This window comes from Chrysemys picta, chromosome 1, assembly GCF_011386835.1.
Source record: "Chrysemys picta bellii isolate R12L10 chromosome 1, ASM1138683v2, whole genome shotgun sequence".
In the NCBI taxonomy this organism is placed as follows: domain Eukaryota; kingdom Metazoa; phylum Chordata; order Testudines; family Emydidae; genus Chrysemys; species Chrysemys picta.
This window is the reverse complement of record NC_088791.1, coordinates 122,090,055-122,107,622: the sequence shown is the minus strand read 5'-3', so window position 1 is coordinate 122,107,622 and position 17,568 is coordinate 122,090,055. Positions and strand designations below refer to the sequence as shown.

At 39.8% G+C, this 17,568-nt stretch overlaps 1 protein-coding gene across 9 annotated transcripts in view; it reads left to right on the top strand.

Moving 5' to 3' along the window:
- The window catches only part of LMNTD1 (lamin tail domain containing 1), a 339,143-nt gene that overhangs the window by 105,249 nt on the left and 216,326 nt on the right, over positions 1–17,568 (top strand). For all 9 annotated transcript variants that reach the window (XR_010592973.1, XR_010592970.1, XM_042848562.2 and 6 more), the window contains one exon: positions 6,445–6,570. Coding sequence is in view for 7 of the 9 variants with exons in the window: in XM_042848562.2 (XP_042704496.2) it covers positions 6,445–6,570 (126 nt within the window). In the remaining 2 variants the exon portion in view is untranslated. The remainder of the gene's footprint in view (positions 1–6,444; positions 6,571–17,568) is intronic.

Genomic DNA, 17,568 nt, shown 5'->3' with positions numbered 1-17,568 from the left:
GCAGTCTTTAGATTGCTCTCAGAATGGGGACTGAACTGATTTGTAACTGGCTGCCAGGAACAAGAAGGCACAAAAAGGGCATAAAACTACCTTTCCCCTACTCCTTTGGACTTGTGCTGAACGCTCCTTGGCTAGACCAAAAAAACAGGGCCAATATCTGTTTTTAAAGAAGGTTACAGGATTTACAATGAAACACCTAACCATCAAAGCTAAACTGCTTCAAAAGTCCTATCACCTCAGGCTTGAAACCCATTTAGATTTGGAAATACTTTCACTTTCATCTAGAGTTCCCAAGACACTTCATACAGATATTATTGTATTAACTTTCACAACACCTCTGCTTGAGTTTGGGAAGTATTATTTCATTTGATTTACAAATAAATAAAGAGGGTCACGTAACAAGTCAGTGAATTGTGAAAATAAAACCCAGGTGTTGCAGTTTACCAGGCAGTTTTAACCATAGATTTTAACCATATTACCTAGTTAAATTCCCTACACACAATGCACTTGCATCAGGCAAAAGATCCAAAGTTAACATAGCCATATAATGGGTTATGGTATGATTGGGACCATAATATTGCAAGTTAAATAATCTTAACATTAATGCCCCTCTGCATTTTCTGTCCGATAAAATAAATGAGTCTCTCAGTGGATAAACCGTTTGTAAACAGCATTATATATATAAAAAATCTATAATTTGGCAATTTCCCCCCCCCAAAGTTACAATAAAATTGGGAGAATATAATTACAAAGGCTGATAGACAACTTTTCAACCACCAATAAAATAACACACTTCTGCCCATAAACTTCACTACATAACTTCTTTTAGACAGTCTGGATCTTAAATTCGACCAGGATTTGTGACTGGGAGAAGCTTTAATAAATTAAAACCTTTGAGGAGGTTTATTTTAGTTCCGAAAAAGCTCTGCTGTAGCTGCTTGTCTTCATGCTTTAATTGTTAGCATTGTAATACATTTTTGGATATGGCTTTGAATAATAATACCTTGCACTTTCATAGTGCCTTTAATCAAAGGATCCAAAGGGATAAAGAAGGCTAAAATTCACATTCACATCATCCACTTCTTAATTACAGATAATTATATACTTTCATTAAATAAAAATCACAATTTATCATCAAACTACATATTGGCAGGAAGATGCTGTAGTTCTCCTCACCCACATTTTAAAACATGGGCTTAGTACAAGTGTGGTAAAGTATATTCCTTAGTGCATAGAATTTGTATCTAAAAATGGATTGTGTTGCATGTTTTCTGTTAATTCCAGTAAAGATGAGAGCTTTTCAATTATTTATATATGGGAATATCCATAATGGATTGAAAATGTATGGAATTAGTCTGCCTGTCTTAACGAGTGTTGTTAGATAAACATGACAGTGTGTGATTTAAAAAAAAAAAAAAAAAAAAAAATTACATGCATATGACTATATTGCTGGTGAAGTTGGAAGAACAGGTCCTTGGATTGAAGTCCCCTCAGTTTCAAAGCATAGTTAGAAGAGAAGAGCACAATGTCAGTGTGTCTGTAGCAAGGTGGTTACTCTGCTCCTGAGATAAGAGGAGTGAGAACAGCTGAGGGAAGCTGACTGAGTAGCTGACCACAGCTGTGGTCAGCTCAATCAGGGCCCAGCTGGCCCTGATAAGAAGGTTGTGCGGGAGGAGCTGGGTCAAAGTCTCACTCCAGCCCTGGAGTGAGAAGGGCCTAGCTGCCTGGGAGCACAGGGTACCCCAAGCAGAGCAGTGCTGGGGAAGGGCAAGAGGCACTGGGGAGCTCCAGCCTGGCAACTCCCCAGGCTGAGTCTTGTTAAAGGCCTAAGGAGGTACTGGGGCTGGGAGGTGCAGCCTGGGGATAAGCAGAGGCAGCTGGTCCAACCCCCTTGACAGTGATGAGTGGTGATTACAGACTGCAGTTTGCCCTGGAGAAAGGGGGCTAGATGATGACTGGCAGTAGCCACCGAGCCAAAGTGGGCATAGGGGGAGAGGGCTCCCCTGGGAAGGGAGACCCAGAGTGTGGGGGTATTGCTGGGGGCAGAACCCCAAGGAAAGGGGCCCTGGGGTCTGGGAGGGACACGGGGCCTGAGGCAGCCAAGACACCGGCTAGCAGGGGGTGCTCTGAGGCTGGAATTGAGCTAATTCCTGGATGACCAGCAGGAGGCACCACGCTGGTGAGTCAGCGCTCTGCTACAGTGCCTCAAACCTGACCTTTAGGGATCCTGGTGGATAGTTCAGTCTCCCTGACTATTCCCTCCTTGTCCTCTGTGCTGAGGTTGTCAATGTGATGCAGACACCTGTCTAATAGGAACTGAACTGAGAAGACCCAGTTCACTGCACACTCATCACGACTGACTTGATTTGGAAAACAAACCCCTATATGGCTCCCCTCACCTTCCAAGGATTAGATGTTGGCACTTTTCAAGCAGCTGAAATTTGTGCCCACTCTTCTAATAATTGGGGCCTGGCAGGTCTACCCCAGTTGTGGGCTCAACTGTAGGAAAGTGGATAAAAGTTTGTAAAATGTATCAATCGCCTATAACAAATGTTGAAAGGAAAAGGTACAGAAGGGGGGGAAAAAAGACCAGGTTAGTCCACAAAGATGCCTACTGATAAAACTCAAGGACTGTGTTGATAGCATGCCTAGAAAACAAGAGGAGTGTGGGACCAGAAGTCAATGTACCAAAATTGGTGTATCAGAAAGTAGGCTGACTTCTGCTTGCTCCAGGAACTCTGTCCTTTGTTCGTGAGCCTTGAGGACCATTGGATCTGATGACACCCAGATCTTAACACACCTGACCATCACCGCTGTCCCAGCAAGACTTCAGCATGGGGCCGTCATGTGACACCCTGCTCTGTCTTCCTTTCCCTCATGTCTTTGTCCCCCCCACTGTCTCTCTATCTCTTTCAGCTTTTCTCCTGATCCTGAGAGCAGCCACATAGCACCAGCATGATGGGATGAGTTGCCCCAGCTAGCTGTGCCCAGCCTCAGAGAGACCAGTAAAGCACAGGGTCCTGACCAGACCAGCCAAATGATGTCCCAGACTGGAAAAGTGAGCCTGAGTAGCAGGTTTTGTGGCTTACCTGCCAGGCCAAAGCATCTGTCTGTGTCTGATGAGCTGCCCAAGAACATCAACAAAAAGCCATACTTTCCCCACCTTTACTATCCTATCTGTTTTCCCCTTTAGTCTGTCTGTTTTGTCAAAATCTGGGAAAATGACTTGTAGCCTAAGAACCTTTTAATGCCAATTCACAAGGGGGTACAGAGGGGTACAGTTATCCCCTGATTCTTGTATGTACATTCTCGTTCACCAAAGAATGTCATGTGAGGTCGCAAATGAAAGCTGGTGTCACACTGGTTATTAATATAATTATGCAATGTATGTACAGGTACTGTGTAAGGAGTTATGTATATATACTGAAAATATGTTCTTATAACCTGCATCAAGGTATTAGTCACCAGCAGAGGTGAAAGACAGATTTTCCTCCAGACAGGAGGAAATAAATGCATCTCTCTGTCGGGATGTAAAAATTAAGATAATACAATGGTTGTCCATTGAAGTCTGATGTTGAAGAAGAGATGTGAACTCAACAGGGAAGCAGCATGTGCGGAAAACAAACCCCAGAGGTTAATCCTAGCTCTAAGTACAGACAGTGAAATTTGTGGCATATGTAGGAGGCAAAGAAGATACCCCCTCATCCTGCACCTAGGAAGTAAATAGACAATGAGTTTACATTCATGAGAAGGGGATCACAACTAGCCTTAGTTGAAAAGGCTCCAGAGGATTTTGGACAGGAGATTAACCTGTTAGTTATGTCTAGAGTCTAGAAGTCATCTTGCGATTTTTGTTTTACATGTAACTATTTGTTGCTAATATCCTAACTCACTATCACATGAATCTTTGATCAACGTATTCTCGCTTTTACTATAAATATATCTCAGTGCGGTGGTAGTAAGCAAAGTGCTGATCCTCAGTCGAATCATGCAAAAGTGCTGATCCTGAGTTGCATATAGTGAAGTTGTAGCCATGTCAGTCCCAGGATTTTAGAGAGACAAGGTGGGTGAGGTAATATCTTCTTTTGGACCAACTTCTGTTGGTGAGAGAGACAAGCTTACACAGAGCTCTTCTTTTGGGAAATTTACTCAAAGTGTCACAGCTAAATACAAGGTGGAACACATTGTTTAGCATATGTAGTTGACATATTTCAAGGGACCATTCAAAGTGACACCCTGTTAATGAGAGGCCTATTAACACCCCTCCAGTCATTACCAAGAAAGGATAGCACAAGGGAATGCTTCAGAGGGACTGGCGTGTACCTATTGTTAAACAGCAAGGCAAAGTAAGGGCTGGCATAGCCCGAAGGAGAGTGCTTGAGTGGTAATAGGATGGTTGGGGAACTGACACGCAGCTAAGCACAAGCCAGACTCCCTCACACTGGAGGCAAAGGTAACTAGATGACTCTCAATGCTGTATATCCCAAGAACCATCACAGTGACTATCATTCACAACTCAGAATTGAACAAGAGAACTACTCTGTCTTCTCTGCCTGACAAAATAAGAGACTCTAACTATCAACTGCTCTCTGAGAAAGGGACTTGGATAAGTTTTTTTTTGTTTTGCATAATCACTCAATTTCAATTCCAAAATATTTTGTCTTGTTCTGATTTTTTTTTTTTGCTTGTGTATCCTGATCAATAAACTCCCAAACTTTGGCATTAATTTTGTAGTGTGTTTGCCATGGTACTAAGCAGGCTGAGGTCTTGGCATGATTCAAAACCCCGAATCATGTTTGACTGTTTAGTGTTGGCACAATGACAAGGTTGTGTTAACACCTTTAACGCTCTGGGCTCATTTACTCCAATTAAATTAAGACCTTACCACCCTATCGCTTCTCCTCAGTGACAGTCCAGGAAATCCCTTAGGTGACTATATGGGGTGGACCCCTGATTGTGACCAATTGGCTAGAGTGTTGTTTTTTACTGGCCTTTCAGGAGCTAAAGAATAAATGTTAATAATGTGATGTGTAAGTCAACCTTCACAATGTTTAAAAAGGTGAGAGCTTCCTCCTGGACCAGCATTTCTTTCCCCCCACCCCCATAAACCACCTTTCCTCAAGGTTGCTGTGCTCTTGCAATGTTTACCCTTCAATCAGAAGAGTATCTGGGCACTCCCCTCATCTAAGGCTGATGCAAAAACTGCTCCATGGGTAGGGCAGCTGGACTGGTACTCACATCTACTCTGCCCTGGCAGAGCTTTGGTTTCCTGCTTTCAGGCTATATCTGAGCCCTGTGAGACTGGATTTGAGCTGGCTATCTCTCTGTGGATGGTTGCAGTATATCTGGCATTTGTGAAAGGATCCGTTTGTAAAATCCAACTCTCAGAAGTTGCTAGGCAAGTGTCCTGCCTTCAGATTCCAGCATCACTGAGTGAGATTTTGTTTAAATGATATATTGCCTGTAAATTAACAGCGAATCTTATGGGTGGAGTTCTGTGAAAACCATTGTAAACTGGCTTAGACCAATTTAGTGCACTTTATAGTAGAGAACTTTCCTGCTCGGGTAGGTGAATTTTATCCTAATAAACACTGATCATATTCTATAACACCTTTGGACTCATAGTTATTACACCAAACACAACCGAGATAGTTCTCATTCAAGATAAAAATACTGTAAGATGAAAGTGGAAGCATGGGGTGCAATGTAGCTTCTGTAACTTGCATCCTTTTTTGTGTACTGCACCTTTAAATTTCTAAGAGCCTTGCTGCTGTGAGAGGTTCTCTAGTCTTTCCATTCAAGGAGGTTGTTGTTACAAAGCGTGTCTCACACACACTGCACTGTCTCAGGAAGACTTTACACTTATTTATTTTGTTGATTTTCTTAATCTAAGTAATTGAGACTGGAGTACATGGTTGCTCTTTGTGCATGGGAGAACATGAAAACCCCCCATAATAATTCATACCTAGTATGTTGCATTAATAATTGTGTAGCTCACCAAGATGCCCAAATCCCATGTTTATGGGAAAATACATTAGGAAAAAAAGCAGTAAAGGCTAAACAAATATATGAATAAAAATCCCATGGCTTATGCATGCAATTATAAGATCTGTGAAGTTAATTAAGTTGCTGAAAGAATGAATTTCTGGTAAAATGCAGTGCAATGTAAAAGTAGATTAAAACAAAGTGAAGTATATCTAGTTTGCTCCTTAGATACTTTCCAGACTTATTTTTTAATGAGTCTTTAGATTAATATTAATATAAAGTACTTTTATTGGGGCGAGCAAGAGAAACTGGGACAACTTCAAATCTTCCATCATACTGTGTGTAAGAAATTTTGCTGATCACAGTGTGGTTCATTGCCTAATCGACTTTGGCATTTGATTCCTGTTTTAATAATCATGTATGTTGCTTTGTCTAACAAGTCCCCGTGTTCTGTCTCAGTTTCCAGAGTTACAAATGAGGTTACACACTGATCGAGTCATGCTGGGGAAAATGCAAGAGGAGAACCAGTGCCTCAATCAGCGAGTTGATATGCTGACAGTTGAAGTTACGGCATTACAGAAGAAGGTGAGATCAATATAAATATAATAGAGGTGCTATGGATTTTTGAAAACTGGAAGTGGGTTAAACCACTGCTCAGTTGTTATATCTCAGTGGCTTTGTATGGACATGTTTTCTTCTGCACACCACTGAGTATAGCTTACTGTGTGGCTAACATCATAATGCTATTTATTTGAATGCATTCTGAAAAGTTATCGTAGCATTCTCAGTCATACATGTTTTTGGAAAGCATTCAACTGCAATATGTTCATAAATTTCTTTGATTGCTGAACCATCAAATAATCCAAAAGGGGAGACTGAATTTTTTTGTAAAATAAGGGCTGATACAATTTTAATTTTCTTTTTTAAAATAGAATAGTGTGTAAATTTTTAAAATACAAGTGGCACTTGGCTTCACATAGCTAGGGAAAAATAGCTTTTATTACTGTAAACAATAAAACACATTCCACCCCTGTGGAATTCTGATTCACCAAATTACGTTCTGGTAGATTTGACACAATAATAATGAAAAAATTGTTTGTTACAATATAAACCTACGCAAACAGTGTTGCTAAATTCTCATGAAGTGCTCTTTGTTCCTAATGATAATGACACTCCAGCCTCTGAAAACAAATGAGAGCTGGAAGATTTTTCAAGCTTGTTTGTATTATGTTATGTAGCAACATTTGCCAACAGATCTGAATATTTTAAGTGAATTGACTGCACTGTAAAGGTGCCTTGAGAATCAATTCCTTTCTTTGTCCTCACAATGGTAACAAAATAGGCAGAGGAGTTGCAAAGTTTAGCTATACTGCCAATGAACCTTAATCCTGAGCAGGAGGATGAGAGGATAATTTTGTCTCTGACCCCTATTCAGTCTTTGGCCTTTCTATGGAGATATCAGTTAGAGCCAGTTGTGAAGGGCTGTGGTTTGGACAGATGTCCTCTATAACCATGACTGTCTGCATCACAAGCCCTCATCTTCTCAGTCCCCACTCTGAGTTCAGTGTTGGTGGAGGAATGAATTTGTCCCTGAGTCAGTATTCATTCCAAGCTGCAGTGGGATAGTATGGAGCATTGAACTGTTGGAGGAAGTGTATTTTGGATGAGATGGAAAACTGAAGTCCTGATCCCTTGTGGTCTTTAAATATGTTGCTGTTTGTACAAGACTTTGGATATTAATCCCAGTGTCCTGAGCCAGTTGTGATGAGAGCCATTACACTCCACCTACCTACATTTATTCTACAGTTTTAATTAGCTACTGTATTCTTCCTCAGTTGTATTCCTAAACTTTTAGTGCTGTTAAACAACTGCTGCATTTTGCCCCAGTTATGGCTGTATTATAGTGGTGGGTGCAGTGAGTCCTGTTTATGAAGTGTGTAAAGCATTTTAGGACCTTTTTAGATAAAAGGTGCTTATAAGCAGATAGAGTTATCATTCTGCTCAAATCACAGAGGAGACACACATTGGATGTGGTCCAAAATTACTTCCATCCTGGGGTTCATTTTTATTTCCTCAAATAACAATGTAACATAAACCTCAAAGTAAACTGTCTCTTGAGCTTGGCTATTCCATGTAGGCTTTTTCTCCTCCAGGACCTCTTTGTCTTTGCTCTAATCCCTTCCACCTCCTAGAGGCACTCAAGTTTTCTTTTACACCTGGGCTGGAGTAAATAGGACCAGCTCATAGGACATCAGAGAGCTCTGCATATCTATGGATCGTTCTAACACCTGACAAAACGACTTTGCAAAAGAGTCTTCCATTTCTGTGCAGGGCCCTAGAAACTTCCATACTGTTACAGAGCTATGTGTATATATAACATATTCAAAATATTAACACGTTTAGATTTGTATTTGTGTCGTGTATCCATTTATAATGTATATCCAGCCAAAATTAATAGCCAGATTTTTGAGAGAGCTCAGCGCCCAATAGAGCTTGTTTAAAAATCTAGCTGTAAATGTCACAGTGGAAGATGTGGGTACTGTTATCTTGGGAAAATCTGGCTCCACACAATCAAGGATAGTCCCTCCATGACATAATGAACTTGTCACTAATGCTCAATGCTGTGCTAAAGGACTTAGTCAGAAACTAGAGATCTGGCTTCTGTTCCCACCTTTCCCATACACTTCCTATGTGACAATAGACAAAATAGTGCATCTCTGTTTCCCTGTCAGTAAAATAGTGATAATATCTAACTTGTAAGTTGTGTCTAGATAAGCATAAAATTAGTATTGTAAAAACATGGTAGTTAAAACATATTAATGAGCATGTTTTAAAAATACACTGTGTATCCTAGTCTAGATAAATGTGTTACATTACTGAGGACTTCATTTTTTGGTTTGATCAGAAGACACATATAAATGAAAAGTATTATTTCAGTCCCACTGAACTGAACTGTTTTTCCCAATTGCTGAATGAAGTATAATTTAGGGCTTCCGTTCCAAAACGAATGTATTCTTATTTGTACTGGGTTTTTTTTAGGATAGAGCAGAGATATAGAAGCTAATTTTTAAACATTTATTATACATTCATTTTAGCACCAATGTACATCTGGCAAACCAATACAGTCCAATTTAAAATGACAAAAAGGCTGCTAGAGAATTCTCAGACGCTTAATACATCTGTGCTTTTAAAAACGTGCTCTGTGATAAAGCTATTATACATGCTGGGTACAAACCAACAACTCCCTCCTCTCCCACTAACTATTCTCACTATAAATATCAAGCCTGCAAAATCCATCTCTCTGAGATTTGTGTATTGCTTTGTTTCCAAGAATAGTCTTATAGTAAGGGTGTCAGCTGTTCTGTCTCCAGTTTGCACTCAGACTCCATTAGAAATCATACACTGGATGCCCATCAAGCTTGAGGTCCCTGTGCTTACTGCATAGCTCGGAAATTAGACTTCTGATACTGTACTTGAATGCTACTGATAAAATACTTAACTATTTCAGATAGCTTGCTCCTCAGTCCTTCACTATACTCTGAAATGCTTTCCAGTGTGTCATTGTGGAATGCACATGCACTTCCAAAGTTCCTAGCAACAGTCAAAAGCAATCAGAGGCGGCTATCCAAAGAGAATAGCATCTTTTTAGAAAGCTAGATTTCTTACTCAAAGGCAGATGCAGAGACCATTGCAAAGTAACTGGACAAAGACCTTATTTCCATTGCTTTTCTGTGAATAGTGTCCAGTGAAAGGAAAGAATATTAAAGACATTGTGAGATGGGTAGCAATCTTGTGTGTGCATCCTTTCAGATAAGGACAGCACCAGCTGTTTTTATTGTCAGAAAACATTTCATCCTATAAGAATTGTCTCTTGCAGCCTGACCACACTACTTTTTTGATTCAGGAGCCATCAGATGTTTAAATCAGAAGGGCACTCCTTCACTTTCTGTGTAATGAAGCACTCACCATTTACTCTGGGTGTTGTCTACAGCTTGCCAGTCTGTTAAAACTGGGGATCTGCACGGGCAATTTTATAATGAAGAAAGGAAGGTTACTCCGCAGTAACTGGAATTCTCTTGATCTATTGTGTAGATCTACCCGGCTTGTCCTTCCTTTTCAGCTTCTTTGAGGTTAAGTTAGATGAAGTATAGAAGAATGGAAGATGATCACAGGGCATGTTCCTGTTACTACTGCATCTTGAAGTGGTAGATCCATGTTTCGTATGCATATCGCTTCTCTGCGACAGTCATACTGCTATTGAGCTATTCTGTTAACCACAGCATGTTAAGAAAATATTTAGAAGCCATTTCATGAGAGAGGAAAGCTAAGTAACATTCCTAAGATCTCTTACACTCAGACACTCAGGGCAAGAGAGACTATACCATTCAATGGGAACCTTCCTGTGTACTTGAAGGAATGGTATTCCCAGCTTTTTTCCTTCCAGTGCTCTTCTTTTAGACATGCCAGAAGAAAAGAGTGGCAAGAAACCCCATTCTGTGCCATGCAAATTCCTTTCCCCTTATGATCCCAGAGGATTAAAGGGAGGAAAAAGCACATGATTGTCATTTTGGATGTGATCCCAAGGCCACTGAAGTCAGTAAGAGTGTTTTCTTTGATTTTGGGGTTTGGATCAGGCCCGTTGAAGAGCATCAATATGTCACACACTTGGGTCCATTTTAGCAGATAGTTGACACAATTTAAGGAAAGAAAGCTGGACAAGAGATACCCCACCGGGTTAAAGGTTGTGGACAAAGGCTAACCCAGAGTGCATGTAAATTAAATCAAAGGAGATTATTGTGGCGCATATGATTTGTGGTGACTAAGGAGTGCTTGTGCGGTCCTAGTGTTTTAATTCAGTGGATGTTCTGAGTATTCTCCAGTGAGTAGAGGGTAGTGAAAGGTTATAGCAGGTACGAGTGATCTTTGGATGACCAGGGTTGGGTCCTTAATAAGTAAAAATGGGGTTTGCCTGGACTCTGTCAAAGGCTAAATCCTCTGTATGTTTTTTGCTACCTTTTGGTTTGTGGTTATAACAGTCTAACCTTGTGCTTCGGATTGTGGAAATGTTTTTTGTTTTGTTTGTTTATTTATTTATTTTTTACATTGGAAATATGAGAGAAGTCTATCTATAGATAGGTTGATTAAAAGAACCATGAAGTATATTTTTCATTTTAATGTACATGTATCAAAACCTACATTGTTTCTTTTTTCTTTGTTGAAAAAGAAAAAAAACTTTGGCAGAAATCATTTTAATTTACAAACCAATATGTACAAAAGGATTACAAACATCAAAATAACAACTACAGAGGAAAATGTATTTATCTATATATTCAACGTGAAATGATCAAATATATTTAGACAATATTCTTCTGTCTCCTGTGGAGAAAAGTTTCAAGCTGCCATATTAATACAGTGTGTAATGTAGTGTAGCAGTATCTTTTGTGGACAAATTTGTTGCTATGCTCTGATATCACAGTGAATGGGTGATGTCACAGTAAGATCAGATCACTTATATAGGTTGCACTTTCAAATTAAACGTAGACATTTCAAAGGCAATAAACTCCTGTAGACCTTGATTCATATAGAGAGAAATCGTTGGCTCATCAGAATGGATAACCTCCAGTCAGTAAGTGTTGCCTCTGTAGAAGATATGGTAAAAGCAGAAAATGTACATTCCTAATAACAGCCTAAAGCTTTTTAAGGTTGTGCATGTTCTGTACAACTTAATTTATGTATTGAAATAATAGCTCTTATATTCTTAGCTGGGGAGAAGTTTTTAGGGAGGGAGTTCCACCCCTTGTCTAGGGATCGGGCAGGAAATCTGCCAGTCTGACCTTCATGCAAGATTTCTAGTAGTATTTTTTACTTGCTAGAAACCAGGAAATACATGACCAGTCTTTATGTTGGTATCTTATTACTCTTACTGACCAGAACAAGGAAGTACAGAGGCATGTGGGAATTAAATGGGGAAAGAATCATTTTATTTCTTTCTTTAAAACTTGCTAATCAGTTTGGATTCAGGTCTGATTTTGAGTTTGGACTGGTTCCCATCATATCTGAGCTGGCTTGCCCATCCCTGGGAAAGTATTAAGCTTAAAAAAAAATTCTGGTGTTCAAAACTTTTCTGGGTGTAGTTGATAGATTTTAAGGTTCAAACTCTTAGATTTGTGATTTCTCATTTAAAGTTGAAAAATCCTTAAGTTATGAACTGTTCTTGTAAGATTCTTACCTTTTACATTTCTTCATTGGATTAACATGACATTGACATGACTTGTGCTAATATATATAAAGACTGTATATAGAAAATGCACCTACCATTGCATGTAGCTACATATATCAGTTAAACAAACAAACAGCCATGGATACATAAAGATAAAGCGAAAGTTCAAACCAAACATTCAGTATTTATTCAATATTATATCTGTCTTTCCTTTCCATTTCATTTTTATCCGTCTTATCTATCAATCACATATATATAAAATGTGTGTGTGTGTGTGTGTATATATATATATATATATACACTTGCTTTACATCTGTATCCCCTTGTCCAGAAACTTCCCTTATACATTAGGAAAACCAGCGATTTCCTCAGGGGAGAGAGAGAGAACTGAAGATCTAAATAACCATTACAACTTTGAGCGCACCCTTTTAAACATCAGTCCTACAAGCTGCTTCATGCAGGTGGACTCCTGCTGGCTAAGCCATTGAGGTGCCCTGCTGAAGGTGTCGGAACTCCATGCAAATACAAGGGTCTGCCAGCATGAGGCAGGATTGGGGCATTAGTTATTTTTAATGCTACTTCTCTTTATACCAAAGTCTTTCATGAAGATAGCCTTTGCGCATTAACTTGTTTTTAACAAAAGGGCTATAAAATAGCCGAATACAAAGTGATAAGTAACAGTCAGCATGGATTTGTCAAGAACAAATCGTGTCAAAGCAACCTGATAGCTTTCTTTGACAGGGTAACAAGCCTTGTGGATAGGGGGAAAGCAGTAGACTTGGTATATCTTGACTTTAGTAAAGCTTTTGATACTGTCTCACATGACCTTCTCATAAACAAACTAGGGAAATGCAACCTAGATGGAGCTACTATAAGGTGGGTGCAAAACTGGTTGGAAAACCGTTCCCAGAGAGTAATCATCAGTGGTTCACGGTCAAGCTGGAAGGGCATAACGAGTGGGGTCCTGCAGGGATCAATTCTGGGTCCAGTTCTGTTCAATATCTTCATCGATGACTTAAATAATGGCATAGAGAGTACAGTTATAAAGTTTGTGGATGATACCAAGCTGGGAGTGGTTGCAAGTGCTTTGGAGGACAGGATTATAATTCAAAATGATCAGGACAAACTGGAGAAATGATCTGAAATAAATAGGATGAAATTCACTAAGGACAATTGCAAAGTATTCCACTTAGGAACAATCAAAATGGGAACTGACTATCGAGGAAGGAGTACTGCGGAAAGGGATCTGGGGGTCATAGTGGACTACAAGCTAAATAGGAGTCAACAGTGTAACACTATTGCAAAAAAAGCAAACATCATTAGCAGGAGTGTTGTAAGCAAGATACAAGAAGTAATTCTTCCACTCTACTCCGAACTGATTAGGCCTCAACTGGAGTATTGTGTCCAGTTCTGGGTGCCACATTTCAGGAAGGATGTGGACAAATTGGAGAAAGTCCAGAGAAGAGCAACAAAAATGATTAATGGTTTAGAAAACATGACCTATGAGGGAAGATTGAAAAAACTGGATTTGTTTAGTCTGGAAAAGAGAAGACTGAGAAGGGGACACGATAACAGTTTTCAAGTACATAAAAAGTTGTTACAAGGAGGAGGGAGAAAAATTGTTCTTAACCTCTGAGAATAGGACAAGAAGCAATGGGCTTAAATTGCAGCAAGAGAGGTTTAGGTTGGACATTAGGAAAAACTTCCTAACCGTCAGGGTGGTTAAACACTGGAATAAATTGCCTAGGGAGGTTGTGGAATCTCCATCATTGGAGATTTTTAAGAGCAGGTTGGACAAACATCTGTCAGGGATGGCCTAGAGAATACTTAGTCCTGCCATGAGTGCAGGGGACTGGACAAGATGACCACTTGAGGTCCCTTCCAGTCCTATGATTCTATGAAACGTGGTCACCAGTTTAGCTCATCTTATTTGTACCTGTAACCACTTCACATTCAATGGGAAATGGCAAGAGAGAATCTGCAGTTGCAAGGTACAGCTATGGCAACTCCTGACCCTGTCCTGTGTGAACACTTTCTTGGATGTAATATGACTTCCAAATATAAACTGTTAGTATGTAGGAAATACAATAATACTTTCCTTACGTGGATTAACTTCCCAGAGATAATTGATGAATTCATGTTATTTATCAACAACATAGACCTTCCCATCAAATGCACTTGCAGTGATGCTGCATCTTTCTCCCTTTCCAGGACGTACTGTTATATATTCATAGCAAAAAATAAAAACAGATCTGTATAGCAAAGCAACAGATGCTCTCTTGTACCTTAACTAGACTGCATCCCATTTCTGCCACGCCAAATATAGTATCATTTATAGCTAGCCTTGAACAATTGGACACATCTGCAGCAGTAAGAAAACCTGCAACATAAAACTACAAGTAACTGTCAAAACAAATGAAATGCAGAAAGTTCACACTACGTGTCGTGAGATGACAAATCCTGTCGTGGTTAGAACTGAACAGAAGAGCACCCATCACAGAGAAAAAATATTGTGATTGAATTTTGTTGAGGATTTTTATCCCATAGCTAAATACATAAAAGTAGCCAAAGAAACCTAGCCTCCAGTTTCTAATTCAGATAAGTTCCAAAAGGCCATATCAAAATACCCACTGATTTACTATCAATTCTCATTTTATACCACCCTTAGAATACTGTGATCTGCAGGTACAGTGCAGCTGTTGGTTCTCAGATGACCACTTGTCAGAGCTAAAGACAAGGCATTCTCAGTGAACAATGTCATGCTGTTTAACTAAATAGGACGAACCTCCTCATTATTTGGAATGCTGCCCCTCCACCCCACACACTCCACACATGTGTATCTACAACTCCTAAGGGTGAGGAGCAGAACACCCTGTAGGTCAACCACAGGAAGTGTTGAAGCTGAAAAAAACTTGGTTGCTTAAATCCTATGGTGACGGACATAAATAAAATGTATGTAGAGAGTGATAGAATCTCTCCTAGGTACTAGAAATTCCTTACTTGTTAGATGAGAACTAAAACCTAAAATTGTGATCACAATAGTAATTTTTCCCTCTCTTGATGTCTCATCTTACACACCTGTGCAGACTACCTAGGTCACTGGTCACAGCGGAGGGTGAGAGAAGGCACTGCAGGTGGGTGTACAGGGAATGGGTGTAGTCTTGAGTCCCACTCTCTACACTCAACCTGAGCTGGCATAGACTGAAAATAATTTGTTTTTAACCAAGGGTAGTAGCAGGTTACTCCCCCATCTTTCCTCCCTCTAGAGCAAGAGGAGCAAGGGAATGAGTTTGTGGTCCTACCTCTTTCAATAAGACGCTAATAAAAGACACGGAATAGCTGTTTAGCAATGTTACTGAGGCAAACTACTGGAATTATCAAGAAACAATTAGAAATATCCTTGAAAGAACTGAAGTACTATGATAATTTGTGGCTCTGAGTCACAGTTTGTTCCTGGTTCTGCTTCTGGAATGGTACAGTTACAAGCTGCCCTTTATGCAGGATATCAGCATCTTTTCTTTTCTGAGGGAGGCCGGGCAATGAAATATCTGTGTCAGCCTGACATTGTTGAGCCTTAAGTGAGCCAATAAAGTACAGATAAAACATGAGTTTTCATCTGTCTCTTTGAGCAGAGGTATTAATAGACCAAGGAGCCTGTAATTTCATCTGTGCTTCTCTACCCCTCTCTTCTGTTTCAAGATGATATCTTGTATTTCCCACCCTTCCACTTCCTGATTGATGTTGCAGGAACCCTCTGTGTTGCTGCTGGGTGTTGGAGAGCTTTATTCTCGGAATGAATGACTGCTCCCTGGTGCACCTCTTGTTTGGCCATATGTTGACATCCAGACAATTTCTGACAGCTATTGCAGCAGGCTATTGCAGCTACCCCGTGCTACTGGCTTCCCCCGCCCTCCCCTTATATAGTCTAATAAAGCAAGTTTTAGGAAATGTCAAAAAGCATGATTATTAGAGCTGGTGGGAATTTTTACAATGAAAAGGGGTTTTTTTTGTTAAAAAATCTGAGTTTGTCAAAATGAAATTTGTCATTAAAATTTTTTGGTTTTGATTAACATATTTGGCTTTTCATAGAGAAAAGAGAATTTCTTAGGTTTTGGTGGCTAAGACCAACAAATTTAAAGTTTCCAGTTTTCAGATTTAAAAACTTGACATTTTTGTAGAACAGAAATCTCTCCGCCACCTCTAATGACAATAATGTTTATCTGACCTCCTTTTTGAGTATGGAATCATTCTCCATGACACAGCCCATGTTCTCCTCTCTTATGGAGAAACCAGTAGCAAGGGGGAAACCTATTTGAGGACCTATAAGCTTAACTCAGCCGGTTCCAATCAAGTTACCAACACTGATAAAATACATTAAAATGATAGCACGCACAGTCTGATTTCCAGTGCTGTCTAATAGCAGAGCTGATTCTTGCAGTCCTACTTTGCTTCACCCAGGGGGATCCCAGCAAGAGGACTCCGTGGGACCCCATCTATGCATAGCTAGCAGTTCTCTTTGAGAGCAACAACAGCACCATTAGCTGAATGAAGATACTTGAGACCATGACACATTCTTTTTGAGGAATCCACGTACAGTGGTCGTCTGATGGTTTTTAAGATAATTCTGATCATCACACGATAATGGTGAAGCTCCCTCTCACCTTGTGGGCAAATCACTGATGAAACAGAGGTGCTTCCAATGAGAGACGTTTTACTTGAAAGAGAAGGGCCTCAATGGAATCAGAATTGTGCTAGCTACAAAAATCCTTTTATAGGGCTCAGTCCTGCAAGCGGCTGAGCACTCTAGCCCGATCCACAGAAACACTTAAACACTGGCTTAAATTTAAGTACATGATCAATCCCACTGACATCAGCGAGACTCCTCATGTGCATAGCTTTATACGTATTCTTATGTGTTTTGCTGCATTGGGCCAGAGTGCTTAGCACCCTGCAGGATGAAGCCCACAGGACTTGATCCACCTTTACACATGTTGAGTAGAGGGGAAGCTTTGCAGTCTTCACTACAGTCGATACCACCAGGCACCTTCTGTAATTGAAAGAAATAAATCTGTCTACTATATATTTACTCAAGGGAACTATTCCATCTCTTGAGTTGGTTATTCTTTTAAAAGCAATATAAATATGGGTTTTTTTTAAAGGCTGTGGAAGGAAACCTTGAGATGTGTTTATCCAAGAGGCCTTCTGTGATGTTATAAATGAAAGAGCCTGAAAACATACTGTACTTATCTTTAGGTTAAATATCCAGTTTATAATTACAGGCTTCCCTGACAGACCTAAAAAAAATGAAGTTTAAAATTAGAACTTTTTTGGCATCTGCATTGCCTGTAAACAGATACAGCTGG